Source organism: Platalea leucorodia (assembly GCF_965183815.1).
Source record: "Platalea leucorodia genome assembly, chromosome: Z".
Classification (NCBI taxonomy): domain Eukaryota; kingdom Metazoa; phylum Chordata; class Aves; order Pelecaniformes; family Threskiornithidae; genus Platalea; species Platalea leucorodia.
The window spans coordinates 71,245,216-71,263,292 of NC_138858.1; the positions used below are offsets into that span (position 1 = coordinate 71,245,216).

The 18,077-nt window shown below is 37.9% G+C and overlaps 1 protein-coding gene across 9 annotated transcripts in view; it reads left to right on the forward strand.

Moving 5' to 3' along the window:
• BDP1 (BDP1 general transcription factor IIIB subunit) overlaps positions 1-18,077 on the forward strand; it is a 56,700-nt gene that overhangs the window by 11,002 nt on the left and 27,621 nt on the right. For 5 of the 9 annotated variants that reach the window (XM_082336665.1, XM_082336667.1, XM_082336668.1 and 2 more), the window contains exons 10-26: positions 718-1,002; positions 1,335-1,512; positions 2,526-2,685; positions 5,356-5,432; positions 6,981-7,125; positions 7,293-7,369; positions 7,954-8,125; positions 8,547-8,629; positions 9,789-10,020; positions 10,512-10,699; positions 11,438-11,654; positions 12,127-12,314; positions 12,876-13,086; positions 14,555-14,664; positions 15,357-15,576; positions 16,108-16,295; positions 16,731-16,829. In XM_082336665.1, coding sequence (XP_082192791.1) covers positions 718-1,002; positions 1,335-1,512; positions 2,526-2,685; positions 5,356-5,432; positions 6,981-7,125; positions 7,293-7,369; positions 7,954-8,125; positions 8,547-8,629; positions 9,789-10,020; positions 10,512-10,699; positions 11,438-11,654; positions 12,127-12,314; positions 12,876-13,086; positions 14,555-14,664; positions 15,357-15,576; positions 16,108-16,295; positions 16,731-16,829 — 2,830 coding nt within the window. The remainder of the gene's footprint in view (positions 1-717; positions 1,003-1,334; positions 1,513-2,525; positions 2,686-5,355; positions 5,433-6,980; positions 7,126-7,292; positions 7,370-7,953; positions 8,126-8,546; positions 8,630-9,788; positions 10,021-10,511; positions 10,700-11,437; positions 11,655-12,126; positions 12,315-12,875; positions 13,087-14,554; positions 14,665-15,356; positions 15,577-16,107; positions 16,296-16,730; positions 16,830-18,077) is intronic. The other 4 variants (XM_082336666.1, XM_082336669.1, XM_082336670.1 and 1 more) reach the window with 4 other exon arrangements.

The window sequence follows — 18,077 nt, forward strand, 5'->3', positions numbered from 1 at the left end:
AAAGGTACTTTATGTGTAAGGCAATGTGAGTATGCTTTTCTACTTCTCTTGCATTTTGGATTTCTTAATTACAGAGGAACAAAGTTTGTATAGGAATAATAGAAAGGACAGGGGAAGGTTCTTGGTGGTTCATGTTCGGCACAAATACAAGATCAAGACAAAACGTCCTGAAAAGGCGATGGAAGAGAGTTTTAGAAACTTCATTAAACCCAGAAGAGAATTTTAATTATTAGCTAGATATTAATTTGGCTTTTTTATGTAAATAAGAATGATTTACGACAATACATCTATTGATCAAAATTACTTTTTCACGGCATACTTTCTGCAACCATAATTACCTCTTTCTGCAGAGATATGATAATTCTTCTCAGGAATAGCAATGCCTATTTTTCCTGGATCCACAAGCGGCTGTGTAACCTGCTAAAAAGTACAGGAACAAGAACATTTACTAAATAGGCTTTATATCCTTTATTGACTTTACCCTGGTGAAGTGTTATCCCATGTACAGAATGTGTTTTGCATTTAGTGTTGAAGTTAATTTATGCTGAAGCTTTTCTGAAGTCAGTGACTAACTTCTCATGGTCCTGCTCATACGCCTGGCGGTATATGGGCAGTGATGTATGAATTCACAAGATGTTGCTAGTGGAAATACCGTTGTGATTTATGGTTCCTAATACTCCACCAGTCTAGTAACTAGGAACCATATTGTCTCAATAGCAAAAGCTGCCAGCACAGAAGCTGCTAACGATCAAGATGATCTTCAGGAAGCCAGAATTTCTGATGCAGAAACAGAAGCAGATGCTGTGACGGCTGAGAAAGAAAATGAGGAATCTTTAGGCATTTCTGAACAGGCAGAAGAACAGGTTGCATTAGAGCCAGCATTAGCAAAAAAGAAGAGAAAGAAGAAGAGAAAAGATGATATTGAACAGGAAGGGGAGAATCTTCCAGAAGAAATGGCTGTCCCTTCAAAAATTGCTGAAGAAGACAAATCCTCTAAAAAAAGTAAGCGGCAAAAATGCTCTCTTTCAAATGTTCAAATATAAATTTTATATAAAGACATTGTAAACTTAAAAATAAGAACTTGAGTTTTGATTGATATCACTGGTCTGCCGTGGGATGTTGTGGAACAATGCCTTTCAAAATCAGCTTTCATACTAAATCTAAACATTTTATTTTTGCTGGGAACAGTTCTCTTAAATCTTAATACTTAGGCATTTTCTACTGGTATTTTTTTGTTTTAAATTAACGCTTTCTTCGGTGTAGCTAGGATGTGACTATTGGAATTCTAAGATGTTGCCCAGAATGTCCAAATTGATTTAATCCTTATTCATTAGCAGAAAAAAAAATGGTACGTGATACAAACAATGATGGCCATACTACCTGTAGAGAAGAACTGGATAGTGTTACTGAAGGAAAACAAGATGAGTGTGCTGTTACAGAGGAAGAGAGATCAGAGTCCTGTTTATCAGTGGATGACATAATGCAGAGAGAAAGTGATGTCAATTTATGCAGGTAATGTTTACAATGGAAAGGGTAGCCAAAAGGAAAAATAGTTTAAAGTTTTAATATTGGTTTTATTTATTCATGCTTACCATCACATTAACTGGCACAGAATGGGCAGGTTTTTGGTTTCTGAGGACTGTCCTGGGTTTTAGAAAGCTGTTTTTAATTTACACTCTTGATGTATTCTCTGCCCTGATGGGCTGCCCTTGCAAAGTTAATTTACATTAATACTAAAATCCCATCCAAAACTGCTTTCACTTTTTTTTTAGGATTTTCCTGAAGGCTATTAGCTTATCCTAACTCCTACTATTTCTCTCAAAGCACTGCTTGGTAATGTTGTGAAGTAGTGTTGATATACACTTGGAATTTATATCTGTTTTTAATAAGATGGTTCTTGTGGGAAAGGAAAGTTGCTTGGACTTTATTTGTGCAGAACCTAGGTGGGAGGCAAGCTTTTGGTTTCAATTTTGGACATTCTTTTACCAGAAAGAAAATGAATGGGTTTTTTTATTAAACTTGTTATATAAGAAAGTGGTAAATCTAAAAAGTCATTATGAAGCTGTTAGTGCTACTTCAGAATTTTGCATGTTAAGTTTTGTATTTAGCTGTATTGTAATTGTTTGTTATTTCATACAGATTCTCGGAACTTTTATGTGCTTTAATACCTCATTGGAAGCATATGAAGGAACAGTATTTGTCTTTGAAGTCGACATAGATTGTTACAGAACATCAGGGGGAAAAAAAGCTTATGCATACAATGTTTATATTAGTAAAGTCTGTTTTAAGAAACTATCTAGTCTAGATTATTCACTTCTTGTAATAGCATTGCAAAAGTACAGAAGTTGTTTTAAAGCTCACATCCTGCAGATATCGCTAAAACTTGTAAGGTTGTCTGAAACACATGTAGTTATTTAATGTCAAAATTGCATAATTTTTCTGTGCAACTTGATCTGTCTGTAAACAATAATAACTTTTTTTTATTAAAATATACTAATGTTTTTGTGTGCTTTTATTGATCTCAGCTTTGAAGATAGCAATGATGTTATACTAGAAACGGAATCTGCTAAACTGAGAACCCTGCATATTAGTGATGATACATCACAGGAAAGCCAAATTTCAGAGTTACCAGTTTCAAAGATTAGAAGCAAAGAAAGACAATCTGAAGAAACTAGAGAAACAAAGGTATTTTTATTTTTTATGTAATTCTTACTTAAGATCTTCCTCTTTACGATTAAAAGTGTTTTTATAAATCAAAGCCATTTTTTGGTTGGTTTTGCAATATTTTTACCACTAGGTGGAAAAAAGGCAACAAGTCTGAGAACATCACCAAAACTTAAATACTATCAGTTTGGCTGGCATTGTCTGCATTGTCTGTTATACTAAATTTTTTCAGAGACTATGCTGTGCATGCCTGGCTTACCTCAATTTAAGACATTTTAAACCACTGAACAGTTTAATTATTCAAAAGTGGAGCAGTGCAATATCAACAGTTATACCTTGGAGCAAGATTTTGCTGGCGTACGCTTTCTAGCACAATGTTAGAAACTGATTTGAGCAGGATGAGCATTGGGTTGTTTGTGCTGCCTCAGAATGGAAACCGGTGTAAACTCTTGTCCTCTGGTACTGGCTGCCATGAGGTGTTTCAGGAAAGGTACAAGAAACTGGACCAAGACTGAATGATCTTTCTCCAGGTATGTTCTAATCAGGTCCAGCAGTTTAGAAACTTCCTGAGGTTGTGTCTGGCTTCTTCTGAGGTCTTCGATGCAGCTCTTACTCACTCATGAGTTTGTCTAGCTGCTTTTTTGCATCTATCTGTACCTTTGTCATGAATTGCATACTACAGCTGAGAGTTCATTACTTTAATTATTCACTTAATAAAAAATGTGTATCCTTTGGATTGTTTCAAGCCTGATGCCTGGTAGTTTAATATGCACTGTACTTCAGTTGTTATGTTCCTGTTCATCTTTATGATGTTCCTGTTCATCTTCTCCAAGTTATTCTTGTTCATAATGCCACTTTTTCCTCTCTCCAGCAATATTGTTTTCAAGCTGAAGAGTCCTAATCTTACGTTTCTCTTCATATAGAGAAAGTTCCATTCCTCTGATCATCCTTCTATCCTTGCATCGTCATTTTTGGAACTTAATATCATACTATTTAAAGGCTTGTGTTGAGGGGGGATGAATTACTGTCTCTTGTGCTTTCTAAGATGAAGAATGATCTTATGGCTAAAGTTTGTGGTGAGAGATTGGGAAATTCTTAAGTGTTAGTGTTTCCCTAACGTGACGGGCAAATTATTTGTCCTTTGGCCTTTATTTTAGACTCTGTTACCTAAAATAATGTCTTCATCTCAATAGAAAATCAGCTACTTAAGATCTTTGCAAATACAAAATTCCTGTAATTGGAAATGTTATACCAATACAATCTCCTGATATTAGTTGGAGTGATATTTATAAAAATCAATTAATTGAACAGGGCAATGTGCTATATACACCAGCCTGTTACAGTGGTGTCAGTTGCTAAGCTCTCTGGCTGGTTAATTATAGCTGTTTGACATGAGAAAAAGTCATAATAATCTCTAAAACTGACAATTTCAAAAGACTTTTTATGTCCACTCTAATTCTCTTGGCTTACTGTGGTTAATTTACTTTAAAAGTATATGAACATAATCACTGACCTAAAACTAGAAATACTCATCCAACCAGTGATGTGAAACATGATTCTATTAATACTATTAAAGAGGTAAATAAAGTAGAGAAATGATGTTTTTGTGCAGTAGGCTTTTACCTTAATTCACAAAATTGATTCCATAAAATCTTTGCTGTAATTGTGGCTAGTTTGCTACGTTGTCAAATTTTTTTTCATTTTCAGAGTGATGGTCAGTGGTCTCTAGGAAAATGATTTAAACACTAGACCTAGAAAGTTATGATAGCTGACACTGCCTAAGGATTCTGTTGTCGGCTTCATGCAATTAAAAGGCAAAGAAATGGGCTGACAGGAACCTCATGAAGTTCAACAATGGGAAGTGCATAGTCCTGCACCTGGGGAGGAACAACCCCAGGTACCAGTATGTGCTGGGGGCCACCCAGATGGAAAGCAGCTCTGCAGAAAAGGACCTGGGCATCCTGGTGGACACCAAGTTGAACATGAGACAGCAGTGTGCCCTGGCTGGAAAAAGGGCTCATGGTATCCTGGGGTGCATTAGGAGAAGCGTTGCCAGCGGGTTGAGGGAGGTGATCCTTCCCCCCCGTTGAGTGCTTGTGAGGCCACACCCAGAGTACTGTGACAAGTTCTGGGCTCCCTGGTATGAGAGACATGGCCCCTGTCAAAGGGCCATGGAGATGGTGAAGGGACAGAAGCATCTCTTCTGTGATGATTGAAAGAGCAGGGGCAGTACAGCCTGGAGAAGAGAAAGCTCAGGGGGAGCTCTTCAATATCTATATAAAAACCTAAAGCGGGGGGTGCAAAGAGGACAGAACTAAGCTTTTTCCAGTGGTGCCCAGTGACAGGACAAGAGGCAATGGGCACAAAATGAAACACAGGAGGTTCCTTCTGAACATCAGGAAATACTTTTTCACTGTGAGGGTGACCGAGCACTGGTACAGGTTACCCAGAGAGACCGTGGAGTCTCCATCCTTGGCAATATTCAAAAGCCGTCTGGCCATAGTATTGGGCAGCCAGCTCTAGGCAGCCCTGCTTGAGCAGGGGGTTGGACGAGAGGACCTCCAGAGGACCCCTCCAACCTCAGCCAATCTGCGAATCTTGTTCTTGTTTCTGCTTTTCTTTACATTACAGCGAAGAGTTCTTCTACATTTATAATTTCATTTCTACAACATTTTGTTTTACCTTACACAGAACAAAGACATACATGACTTACGTAGACCAGATAAAAAGCAGAGTGCATCAGAAAGTGATTCTCAGTCTGAAATCATGTAAGTATAATTATTTTACCTTGCAGTGGTACTTGAGCTAATCTTGCATTTACTTAATTTGGATATAATTCTGATTGACCACAGTAGGTTGGACTAGACAGTAGATCATGATAACTTTTTTCCATATTCAGTGAAGTTTTTTGATAGAAGTTTTGATCACTGAGGAGCAATGCTTTGACTCAGATTTAAAATGTTAAAATTCCCTCATGGGAATGAGGAGGAAGGCTTTAACTGAGCTTAGAAAAAAGCTAGCCCCCTTCTGCAGTCAGCAAGAATGAGAGATTTCTCTGAAGTTCTGCCATTTTGAGTGTGAACCTTGGTTGTGAAAGTTGGTTTGTTTGTGTTGGGTTTTGTGGGGGTTTTTTTGGTTGTTTTTTTTTTTTTCTGTAAAAGAGCCTCACTGTATTCTTTGAAATTCACAGTTGTCCATCAGAGATTATTAGCTGCACACATTGTGTATATGGCGTATTCATACCTTCATAATTGGAAGCTTGCTCTTTGGAACTCAGTGCAAGAGTCTAAGTTGAGACACATCTGTCTAGAAGACACTCCAAGCTGTCTCTGTCTTACCTGCCCTCCTTTATGAAGTTAACCTTTGTGACTATTTCTTACACTTATTGCTGTAACTGAGCAGTGGTGTTCAAACAAGTTTGTGCCTAAGGTTTCCATTTTTGTGTGATCAGCAACTTCCTATTCTATGATATAATTTTTTAAAGGTGATTTAGGGATGGGCTACCAGTTAATGCTAAATTGTTTTTCATGCTTCTGTCTTTCCCTTATTGAAGGGCAGCTCACTTTTATAATAAAGACTGTCAAAGGTTTATTTGTCCTGTTACAGGAAGAATATAAGAAAAGGTAGTAGTTCCCAATCTGAAGGTTATTAAAAGCTGTAGGGCTCTGTCAAACAGTGTGTGAATCCCAGGACACCCTATTGCTATGGTTAAGAACACAGAGATTCATGTATGTACCCCATTCTTCAGTGATGTATGGGTGTTGGCAGTAGGACAAGGTGTTTGAAAACAACAGTTCATAGTTCTGTGAGTGGGATAGCTTTGAAAGGGGTTGGAGGGGCAGGAGAGGCAGATGCAAAATTTTGTATATAAAATAAATCTGCTCTACTTTGGAGCAGATATCTGTTGTTTCTATTGAAATTAGTAAGCCTATTCACACAGACATCAATTGTGAATCCTTAGGAGAAGAGGTATTGCTATTTATTGAACAGCAAGAAACACTTCATAGAATCATAGAATCACTTAGGTTGGAAAAGTCCTTTAAGATCATCGAGTCCAACCGATGATATTTCCTTCAGATATTTGTAAGTAGATTCCACTGAAAGCCAGTAAAATTGTTAAGGCTTATTTGACATTCTTTGCATTAAGTAGTAGCATATCTTCTAATATCAGAAAGATGTAATATAATTTTTTTCAGTTTATTGTCTTGCTGCATTACCCATGCAGCCTGCGGTGCTCTTGAAGTACATCTTGGACTACATAAGACTTTAAGTTTCTCTTTGGTAATAATATATACCACCTCTTTTTATATCTCAAGGAAAACTGAAAAGCCAGCAGACAGAGGGCGCTTGCAAAGACCTAAACCCAATTTAGTGAGATCATCTGGAAAGAGAGAAGAGGCAACCCAAGAGAAAATGGAGGCTGAGACTTCCTCTCCAAGCCTTGTGAGCACAGATGAAAAGGTCAGAAAGAGGAACGTTGCTTAATATGCTATGCTCTTGATTCTGTATCCGTTTTGACCAATGCTCGTACTGTGGACCAGCTACAGTCTAATAAGTAGTATTCTGAGAACTGCTTCTGAGGTATCTGTACACATGTCCAAGAGTAATACTTATTGCCTTAATTCCAGTGCTCTGAGGAAGACAGTAGAAGAAACAGAAATGAAGCCACAGAAATAGAGAACGTGGATTTGGATGCTAAATCTGAGTAAGTATTGAGATTGCTTTTCCAGTCTCCTGGAACTAACTGACTATAATTGTTAATTTATTCTATATAATGCTGTTATGAAAAGACAACAGTAATTGTAAAGTTTTAATATAAATCTTAAATTTGGCTTTGGCATTTTCTTGGATGATATCAAGTGGTGCTATGGTAAGAGGTATGGACTTCTTTTCTGGGAAGCTGAGGAAAGCATTACTTTATGAAGTACCATCTATGCTTGGAACTTGGGAGGGGGAAGAGAGGGAAGTGATAACCACAGCTTTGCCTTCTTCCCACCCTCAGTTGCCAGCTAATGGCTCTGCTTCTGACCTTGCAGAAGCAGCTATGGTATGCAGTCTAGTTAGGTTCCTCCCCCGTGCGATAACTTCATGTCTTTTTAATAGGTAGATAAAGTTTCCACAGTTTGTAAGACTAAAAGTTTGGTTCTCATGTGAAGAAACTTGCATAAGTTTGTGCAAATCCTTCCGAAAGCAACACAATTCCAGTAAAGAAAGCTGTGCAAGTCATTGAATATTACATAGGCTTGAATATTATGGAGTAAATGTCACTGTTGTGGATACTTTGTGCAGAGAACCTGAAAAAACTGTAACTGCAAAGGCAATAGTTAGAGGATGTCGACAGAGATTTAAGCCTAATGTTACAAGAGCATCTGGAAGGAAAGAAGAGGCTGGAAAAGACGGAGGAAATGATAAAATGTCCCATCCACAGCCGAAGGGAGAAACTGAAAAGGTATTTAATCGAGTAAGGTAACTGGAGGTACGTGTGTGACCTAAAAAGCTGCTGGATGCAACAGCAATGTTATCTTTTTCTTTTCTTTTTTTGTCTTATCTTTTTTTCCCCTGAATATGACCAGGAGTCAGCTATTTACTTAACCTGCAGTGACAGCGTGACGTTGCTTAGAGGCCTCAGTTAAGCTGGGAGCTTGTCACACAAACAGTAGATGCCAATAATCTTTCATGTTCTACCGCAAATACAGCTTTAGTTGTTTGATCTAGATTTTGCTGCACCTTTCTGACTATGTGAGATGTACCCTGTAATTGCTTGTGTCTGTCATAAGCAATCCATTTTGTATCCTGTTATGGACAGTTACCTGGTCTGTCAGGTAATGCTGTACTTTATAAATGTAAGAGACTTAATGTCTTAATGTTCTATTTCTATTCAGAATACTGACCAAAGTAATACGTCTGATGCTACCAGTGAAGAAGCTGCAGAAAAAGATGGTAAAGTCCTGGAGACAGTGTCTCAGTAAGTATGTGAAAAATGAGAAGACATGCGGCTCTCCAGCAATTTGCCATCCCTCTCACTTCTGGTAGTATTACATAGCATGGGAATTATAGAAGTTTCTGAATAAACTTCTGCAATGAGACAGAAATTGAGGGAAGAATAGGAATCTTTTTGTTTTTTAAAGCATAAAACAAATAGATTGAACATTTTTGTTTTTAAGGCAGTGCTTTTAAATGAGATGTCAGTCATGATAAATGCAAAAAACCCTGAAAAGTTAGTCCCCTGAAAACTCAAACAAGCCTTCTCCACTAGCTTTAATACTGAAACACATCTGTTTCAGTGGTGGAAGGTATTAAGTATTTAAACAAGAGGAATAAGTGTTTGTTCTTAAAGTGTAGTTAAGTGTTAGGTGTCTGTTATTAGGGGAAAAAATTCCAATGTGTGGGCAATTTAATGCACATGTTAATTAAGAAGTGTTTCTTGTGTTTCTTTCAGTGGAGAAATGGCAGCTGTATTATGAGAGGAGGAATATGTTTTACAGGAGAGGTTATTAAAAAAAAAGAAAAAAAAAAAACAACATAAAACAACAGGAAAAGACCCCAAATTTTTGTTTTTAAGGAGGGATAGTTGAAGAGGATAGAGGGAGGTAAACTGGGTTTGATAATCTGGCAGAAAAATACTTTAGCACTTATTTCTTTCATTAACGTGCTATGTAACTTGGTGCTCAGGGTAAAAAGGCATAGAAGTATCTGATAGTTGTAATAATATGCATCTGATATTTTTATGTTAGTAAGATGATCAAGTTAGTTATGTATTTTCTGAATGTTTATGATTTCTAACCCTTCATTAAATTAGGTCCATCTGCCTGTAGACCAGATAGGAATACAAGAAGAGCCATTATGGTCAGAAAAAGGTCTGTCTAGTGTGGTATCCTGTCTGCAGTGGGAAAAGAAAAAGAACAGGGCAAACATAAGTTTAAACTTGTCAGGTATTTTTTCAGTCTCTAGCAGATAAACTTCTAACTTTGTTTCATGAAGTTAGTAATGCATAGCTCCATTTTAGATAAGTGTATGCTAATAACTGTTTAAAAAAAAGAAAAGAAAAAAAAAATACCACTTTTCAAAGACTCCTTCCACTTTCAGATGTGATATGTACTTATGGATCTTATATATTTTTCCAGGTCTAATGAAACAGCTGGTTTACAAGAAGACAGCAAACAGAGTGTGCTGAAACCAACACCTCTAAGGAGAGGCAGAGTGCAGAGACCAAAACCAAATCTCGGAAGAACTGTTGCAAGGCAAAAAGACCTGACAGATGAAAAAGATCCTGAAGAGAAGAAAACTGAAGGTAGAGAAGTAGAAAAAGGTGTAATACACCATTGGGATGAAAACAATGATCCATGCCTCAAAAATGTAAGTTTCTTGAGCAATTGCTTAGACACACTGTTTTGCTGGGGCCTAAGTAGAAGCCTTTAGTAAAAAAATCTAGGTACATACCACATAATTTGTAAGCATGCCCTTTGCATGCTTTGTTTATTCTTTCAGAGTGAACTGATTTGTTGTAGAAATATCTCATGCTTGCACTTGGGTTCTGTTTTCCATGGATAGATAGATTATATCTCACTTTGTTTTGTTATTTGTGATACCAGATCTGAAAAGAGAAGTGCGGAGAAAAAAAGTCTCTTGGAAGAGAGACCACTTCAGATAGAAAGTATATAGAAAAATAACAAATTTTTACTTTTAAAGTATCTACTGATATTAGTTGGACGCACAGGAAGCAAGAGAGATCTTTTTGAGTGTTTTTGTAAGAGATACTAAAATAAACTTCGTTTCCCCTTGCTCCTCTGAAAGAGAGGTTGAGCAAATATTTCATCATAGTAAAGTGAAACTTTTATTCCTTTTAGGATGTGACAGTTCATGAAGACGCTCAGCCATGCAATGTGATGTTAGAAAGGGATGTTTCTACAGATTCCGAGATGAACTCAATACATACAAGGCAGTGTTCCCACGAAAAGTCCTCAGAAGCAGAAAGCTATGAAAATGAAGAGGGATTGTCAGATGTCTTGAAACAGGTTTCAGATTTCAATACAGGGTAAGGTTATTTTTTAAATGGAGAGAAGGGATCGTTTGAAACCATCAATATCTTTAGGTATTCTACACTTCCACATTCAACTCCAGCATGAAAAACAAGTTTTATATCTATAATGAGATGTTTAATCAAGACAAGACTAGACTTAAACAAATAAACAAAACTCTAGGAGCTCAAAAGCACTAAATTTACGTGCTGTTGGGATGTTAATTTGATCTTTAGACTGTGAGCCCAGTTTTCAAATAAATACATTTTTCTGATGCTCAGTTCCTGTGGTTATCTTCTCCACGTTGGTCCTAACAGTGCATCCCTATGTGCTTATGTAAACCCTTGAGTATAGGGTTTGGTTTCCTATTAAAATGTCCTTTAAAAAAAAAAACAAACTGTGCTGTAAATCTACTGAGTAGTTTTAACCATGATTAGACAAAGAAAGGCATTTGTAAAATGTTTATATTCCTCTCAGAGTGTGACTGGAAGTTGTGGTTGTTCTGAAATGGCATATTTTTTTTAACTTATCTTTGCTCACCTATTTATAAGATACACAGGGTTTTGGTAATGTTCAATGTGCTTTTATTGGATCTTTTTTCGCAATGACAGTAACTTTGTTATTGCTCTAAGAAAGCTAAGGATTTTTATACTTCGCTACTGTACTGAAGAGAGCTACATACAAGTATGTTGTGCATGACGTGGAGAATCACTGTTGTCCCATGCCTTTAGTTGTTATTTTGTTTGTTTTTGTAGGGAATCTTGTCCTCAGAAGGAAGAGGAGAAAACTGTTGTATCATCAGCTCGCCTACTGAGGAGTCGATTCCAGAGACCAAAGCCAAATTTAAGAACAACAACTAGTAGAAAGGAAGTGCTGGATGTAAATAATAAAGGTGTATCACAAAAAGATACCAACAAGGAAGAAAGTTTGACACAGTGTGACCGTGAATGTAGCATCCTTCCTGATGCAGATGTAAGGCTTTTTTTTTTTCTTTAGTTATATTTGAGCTTTTGGGTTTGTGAAATGAAATACTGATGATTTTAAAAAAATGAAACGGTTTTTTTGAAAGCTAAAATTTTCTACGTGAAAACTCCTGTGCCTTCCACTTGGTTGTATGTGAGAACAAAAAGATTACATCCATTCTGTATCTCTTGTTATGTGTCCAAGTGGCTTTCTGACCCGAGGTGGCCTTGTAGAGTTGACAGTGAAGAAGGAAAAGTATTAATAGAATATGGCAAAGAAGAAATCTAGATTTCAAGCTATTTTGTTTAAAAGAAACAAATGTGTGTTTGTCCTGGAAAGACTGGGAAATAATTAGTGAGCAGTTACAGAGGCATTTCTGCAGGAAACACTTCAGAGAGTGATTAGTACTGAACTTTGTGGACATAGTAATGTCTCCTTTTGGTTTAGTATCATGACTTTTTCCGGTGTTTACATTTTTCAGAAAGCAGGAAAATATGAAGTCTTGCAACCATTAGAATCCTTAGGAAAGGAGAAGTCATTTGGCCCTCAGGAGGTTTCTGAGAGGCCAAGCTGTAAGTCCCCGAAGACACTTCCAAGATCAGAGGATGGTGAACTCAAGTTTTGTCTACCTGAAATTAACCAAGATGACACCTCAACTATTAATGCAGGGTAAGGGCTTAGCTACTTTTGTTTCTTGACTGTAACAGTGAAGGTATTTTAAAAAGAAATCATTGTGCCAACGGATTGCTAACTGGCAAAGAAAATCTAATAAAAATACTGAAGGAAATCTCAGTTCTCATAGTTTTGACACCGATTATACTAAAATTCCTGTAACTTCTATGCTAAGCATTAAATTAATGAGCATTCATTTTACAACTGTTTCCTCATCTGAAACACTAGATTCATTTCATGTAAGCAGAGGAATACTACTGTGCTTATCAGAGAAACAATATGAAAATTACTTTGGTTTTATAGTCATAAGCTGACAGTAAGTTCGTGCCTCCAGTGAGTTGGTTAATTCTGTTGTGGAAGTAGTTAGGAGACCAGTGCTTTGAAACTTCTACTGAAACAAAGTTTTGTGTTTGTAACTTAAACTCAGCAGAACTTTACGTTTACATGGTTTCTTTTAAAAACTCAGCTGTTTTTTATATGTAAATATAATGAACCTGTGTTTGTTAATGACATCTTTTGTATTAAGTTTCAGATTTTTATTTTTTCTGTCTGGCTTAGCATTGGTAGCAAAAATACCACTACAGAAGAAAGTAAACAAGCACCTCTTCAACCTGTCCAGTTAGTGCGGAGCAGATTCCAGAGGTACAAGCCAAACTTGGGAAGAGCTGTTGGAAAGAAGGAATTACAAATATCAGAAAATGAGAGGGAGAAAAAGCCTGAAGCAGAGCAGTTGGTATTGCAAAAAGATGGGTCTGCCAATACTGTCATGGTAAGTCTAAAAAGAATAAGCACTTTGCCTTCAAAAGTATGGTTCCAAGTTACATGTTCTATTTTATGAAGTTAAATTAGAACATTGCAGTTGCATTTCCTGAAGCTGAGATGCCATACTAGATGAAAAAAAATCCCCAAAACCCTGGTATGTTGAGGTATTGCAGGTATGAAATCAGTGAAGTCTACAACTTGTACTATTAATGTCTTCTGGAAAATGAGGATCTGATTTTGATTGGATTACATGATAGAAAAAAGGATTATGGACATTTAAGGTAAACGCTAGAATAAAAATGTTTTATATTGCAATACATAAAATGAGCAAAAAAGCTAATTTTTATCTTTCCTGTTTGGATGAATCAAATCTGTGTTGAGAAATCTAGTATAGAGTATCACGAGAAGGCAGAGGATAGCTATTTTTCTGTAAAAAATAAGCTCTCATTAATTTGGTAAGCTTTGACTGGCTTCACCACTACAGTGCCTGACGCTCCTCTACTTTACATAGGTAAATTTAGTCATTCACCTACACCGTGTATCCCCACAGCCACTTTACTAGGCGCTGTAAAAGGTTTTGAAATCCTTGAAAGCCATTATAGTATGATGGACTCTGTAACCATTTTGTGTGTTGCTCACGAATCATCTCATGGATGTGGGCGTGAATTGTCTCTGCATAGACTTGCCTTAGATCTCAAACATAGCTAAGCCTTGTAAGGGTGACTCATTTTTTGAAGTGGTTATAGCTGGTTTTGCTCTTGAACCTGTGTAGAGCTAGCTTGGAGTACTTGGTACTGCATATGTAGTCTTCCTCTCGGTGCCACAGTGTCAGCTCACCCCTAACCGAGACAGTCGCTTTCAGTTCAGCTTTGGCTATTCTAGACCTGTGGCCTGTGGACCGTGCATGTACATCTGCTCTGTGCTGTGCAAATCTGTAGAACCAGAGCAGGCCTGATGCTCCTCTGTACTAATAAAGCTGTCTCAGACCTGGAGTGCTGAGGGATGTGTTTGAGTGGCTTCTTTGTGGAACCAGTGTGGCAAATACAGAAGTAAAACTACCGAATCTGCGGTTATGTTATAGTGGCTTAGCTGTGCCTGTGCTGTGCTCTGCAGTGTCCAGTTTTCAAAGGTTTTTTCCATTTGCCGAAGTATTTTGTTTGCATAGTGCTCCATGTAATAGAGAGTTGATTGAATGCTAAATAGAGAAGTGTTACGCACAGTGCTTGGGTGTATACTAAGACCCTAACTCTAGGTAGCCCAGGACTAAAAAGACTTTTGTTTCTGCTTGCCTATAAATTGAATTATGTGCTCAGGCAGATTAGTGTTAATAAATATAACTTGATTCTTTTCTTGAGTTAGATTGGGAAAATAGCACAGAGTTCTGTAGTTTATAGGGTTTTTTTTACAAAATACACTTCTGTTTTAAAAACTTGCTTGATTCTCTTTCTTCATGCTTTTTTTATTGCAAATTAAAGGGTGAAAATGAAGCTGTATTGTGTGAAGCAGATGTATTGAGCAATGAGGAACAGCAAGAAGCGCCTCAGGTGCCCTGTATTTCTGAAAACATACTGTGTGAACAAAGCAGGTGAGGTTAGAGTTTAGAAAAATTGCATTTGAAAAGCTGTCATCTGGTGCATGAAACACTTCTGCAAGTGTTAATCCTTTTGTTCCTTGTCTTCCCCTAATGTTTAATTTTCAATGCCTACAGGCAACTTCTTCCCATGTTTTCAGAGCACGTTTTTAGTTGAGCTGAACTACTAATCATTGTTTATCTGGTACATACTTGATCTGTATGAGCTCATAGCTCTTTTTGACCAAGCTTTTCTTTTATTGGGTTTGTATTTGCATATACAGCGATCATACATGTAACAGATACAAACTTTGCAAAATGTCAGAGATCTGTCTTTCATTGATCCCAGTGTGCTGGGATATATGTTACTGCTCTTGTTAAAAGATGATCTTAAGCATGTATTAGACTGCAGATACTTCAATGTTGGAATGGTTAGCAACACAACTTTTTTCCTTGATGTTAAAAATGCCTAGATAAAGAAATCTTGTTATTCCTGCTCATGTTAACCATAAATGCCCCAAATGAGAAATACATATTTTAAAAGATAATTTTCTTTATTTTAAACAAAACAGTATATCAGTTTCTAACCCTCTTGTATGAGTGTTGAATCAAAACTTAATGAAAGCAGAACTGCTTTTTTCCCCTCCCAACCAAAGTCAAGTGACATCACTTTTTGGTTTTTTGTTTGTTTGCTTTAAATTCACTAGTGCTGAAAAATCCACTTCCCAAGAAAGCAAGCTGGATGCTCTGAAACCAGGACAGTTCATAAGGAATGGATCTCGGAGAACTAGACCAAACCTAGAAAGAGCATATAGCGAAAAAGAATCTCCAGTGGCACAAAAACTTGCTGCTCCAGTTGAGGAAGAAGCAAATAAAGGAGAGAATCTTCCTATGGCAGAAGAATCTGAAGAACCTCTTTCCTCAAAAGTGAGAATTTTGTTCATATACTTCTGACTATACTTTCTGATGCTTGGTACTGTACCAGCTGTTTTTAAGACATCTAAATAAGCTGGTTTAAATGCATAAATTAATTTTGGACTAGTAAGAATTACATTCTTGTGTAATATTTGCACCCTAATATGAGATCTTCTAAAATTCTGTTAATGACACATTGATAATATATAGAGTTCTGTTAACGAATCTGAAGACTTCACTTACACTTAGAAATTTCAGTCATGTTCATGATACATGAATGGTTACCTGCATGCCGTGTTTCTGTTGCTGGGCTGCTTCTGAACTCCTTGATGGTTGCTCATGAAAGACTATATTGGTTATAGTATCTGTTTTTGTTAGGTAAATGTCTTCTGTAAGGGAACAAGGAACAGTGATGGATGCCATAAACTACTTGAAACTTTTTAAGCAAAAAACTTGGTCTTGATCATAACTTGCAATGCTTTAATTTACAGGTGATGTATTTTGTGCTGATATTGTTGGTTTGGTTTTTTCCTCAAATCTAAGGATGACATGGAAGTATTGCTGTTTGTGGAGAATTTGTCCAAGAATGACAATCTAGACATAAATCCGAAAAGTGTGGAGTCAGAAACACACTGTTCCTCTGAAAAATCACCTAACTGCTACAGCAAGGGAGAACAAGCAGAACTTCTATCTACAGATGCTATGGGAAGCATTCAGGGTACCATAGAAAGGTAAAGTTCCCTGTTGACAGTGTAAAAAAGTTCTTTAAAAACTTTCTGTATTTGTCCAGTTGTTTTCATACAGCACTTGCTTTTTGAAGTGTGGGCTCTGAGCTGTACTAATTGATACATGCTACATGCAGTGAAGGTCACTAGGTGGCATCCTTAGGTAACAAAAGAGTTTTTAACAGACTTTTTCTCAAGGGTGTTTTCCTTTTTAGAAGGTGTTTTGCAGGTGATAGTAGGAGCAAGTAATCAGAGATTAGCTGTCTGAATTTCTCAGTAATATGTTCTTAGGGTACACTGCACTATAAATGTGGACCATTGAAAGGAAGACTGAGCAGTGCCATTTGCACTCACTTATAATGGAGAAGTGGTAGGTAGAGTAACATAAAATGAGCTTGCTGTCTAAGATGTATTCTGAGTCTCTTCACTTTTTCTTTCCAGCAGGAGAAGTTCATGCAACAACGTGCAGTGCCCTGGTTCTTTGGTGGAGGGGATGCTTTTTATGTATATGCAATATGAGGCAGAGAGTGCCATTTACATGTAACAGTTCCGGGTTATGTTATAAACTACCTTTTGCTCAATCTTAACTGATAGAGAGCAGCCTCAAATCAGTTTGTTTTTGCTGTTCTCTGAAAGTAGCTTCTGGTTCCTGTCTGTCTCTGAGCCTCTGCTTAAAATGTCTTCCATAACATGTTGAAATCATATCCCAGAGTCTTTGTGCTCACAAGACAGGGACCTTACCAGACAATCTTGGCTTCTGTGATGGTGGAATTTCACAGAATGGTTGAGGTTGGAAGGGTCCTCTGGAGGTCCTCTCGTCCAACCCCCTGCTCAAGCAGGGCTGCCTAGAGCTGGCTGCCCAATACTATGGCCAGACGGCTTTTGAATATTGCCAAGGATGGAGACTCCACGGTCTCTCTGGGTAACCTGTGCCAGTGCTCGGTCACCCTCACAGTGAAAAAGTATTTCCTGATGTTCAGAAGGAACCTCCTGTGTTTCATTTTGTGCCCATTGCCTCTTGTCCTGTCACTGGGCACCATGGGAAAGAGCCTGGCTCCATCTGTCTTTACACTTTCCCTTCAGGTATTTATACATATATTGATGAGGTTTCCCCACCCACTCCCACCAAGCCTTCTCTTTCTCCAGACTGAATTGTCCCTGCTCTTTTCAGCTTTTCATCATATGAGAGATGCTTCTGTCCCTTCACCTTTGATAGCCCTTTGCTGGACTCTATCCAGTATGTCCTTGTCTCTCATGTGACTAGTTCTGGGCACTCCAGTACAGTACTCCAGGTGTGGCATCACAAGTGCTAAATAGAGGGGAACGCTTCTCCTAATGCACCCCAGGATACCAGTAGCTTTCTTTCCTGCAAGGGCACACTGCTGTCTCATGTTCAACTTGGTGTCCACCAGGATGCCCAGGTCCTTTTCTGCAGAGCTGCTTTCCATCTGGGTGGCCCCCAGCACATACTGGTGCCCAGGGTTGTTCCTCCCCAGGTGCAGGACTTTGCACTTCCCATTGTTGAACTTCATGAGGTTCCTGTCAGCCCATTTCTCCAGCCTGTCCAGGTCCCTCTGGTTGGCAGCATGACCCTCTGGTGTATCAGCCACTCTTCCTAGTTCTGTGTCATTTGTAAACTTGCTGAGGGTACACCCTGCCCATCATCCAGATCATTAATGAAGATGTTGAACAGGATTGGACACGGTATTGACCCAAAGTATATACTCCTAGTTGCTGGCCTCCAACTAGGCTTTGTGCCACTGATCACCAACCTCTGAGCCTGGCCCT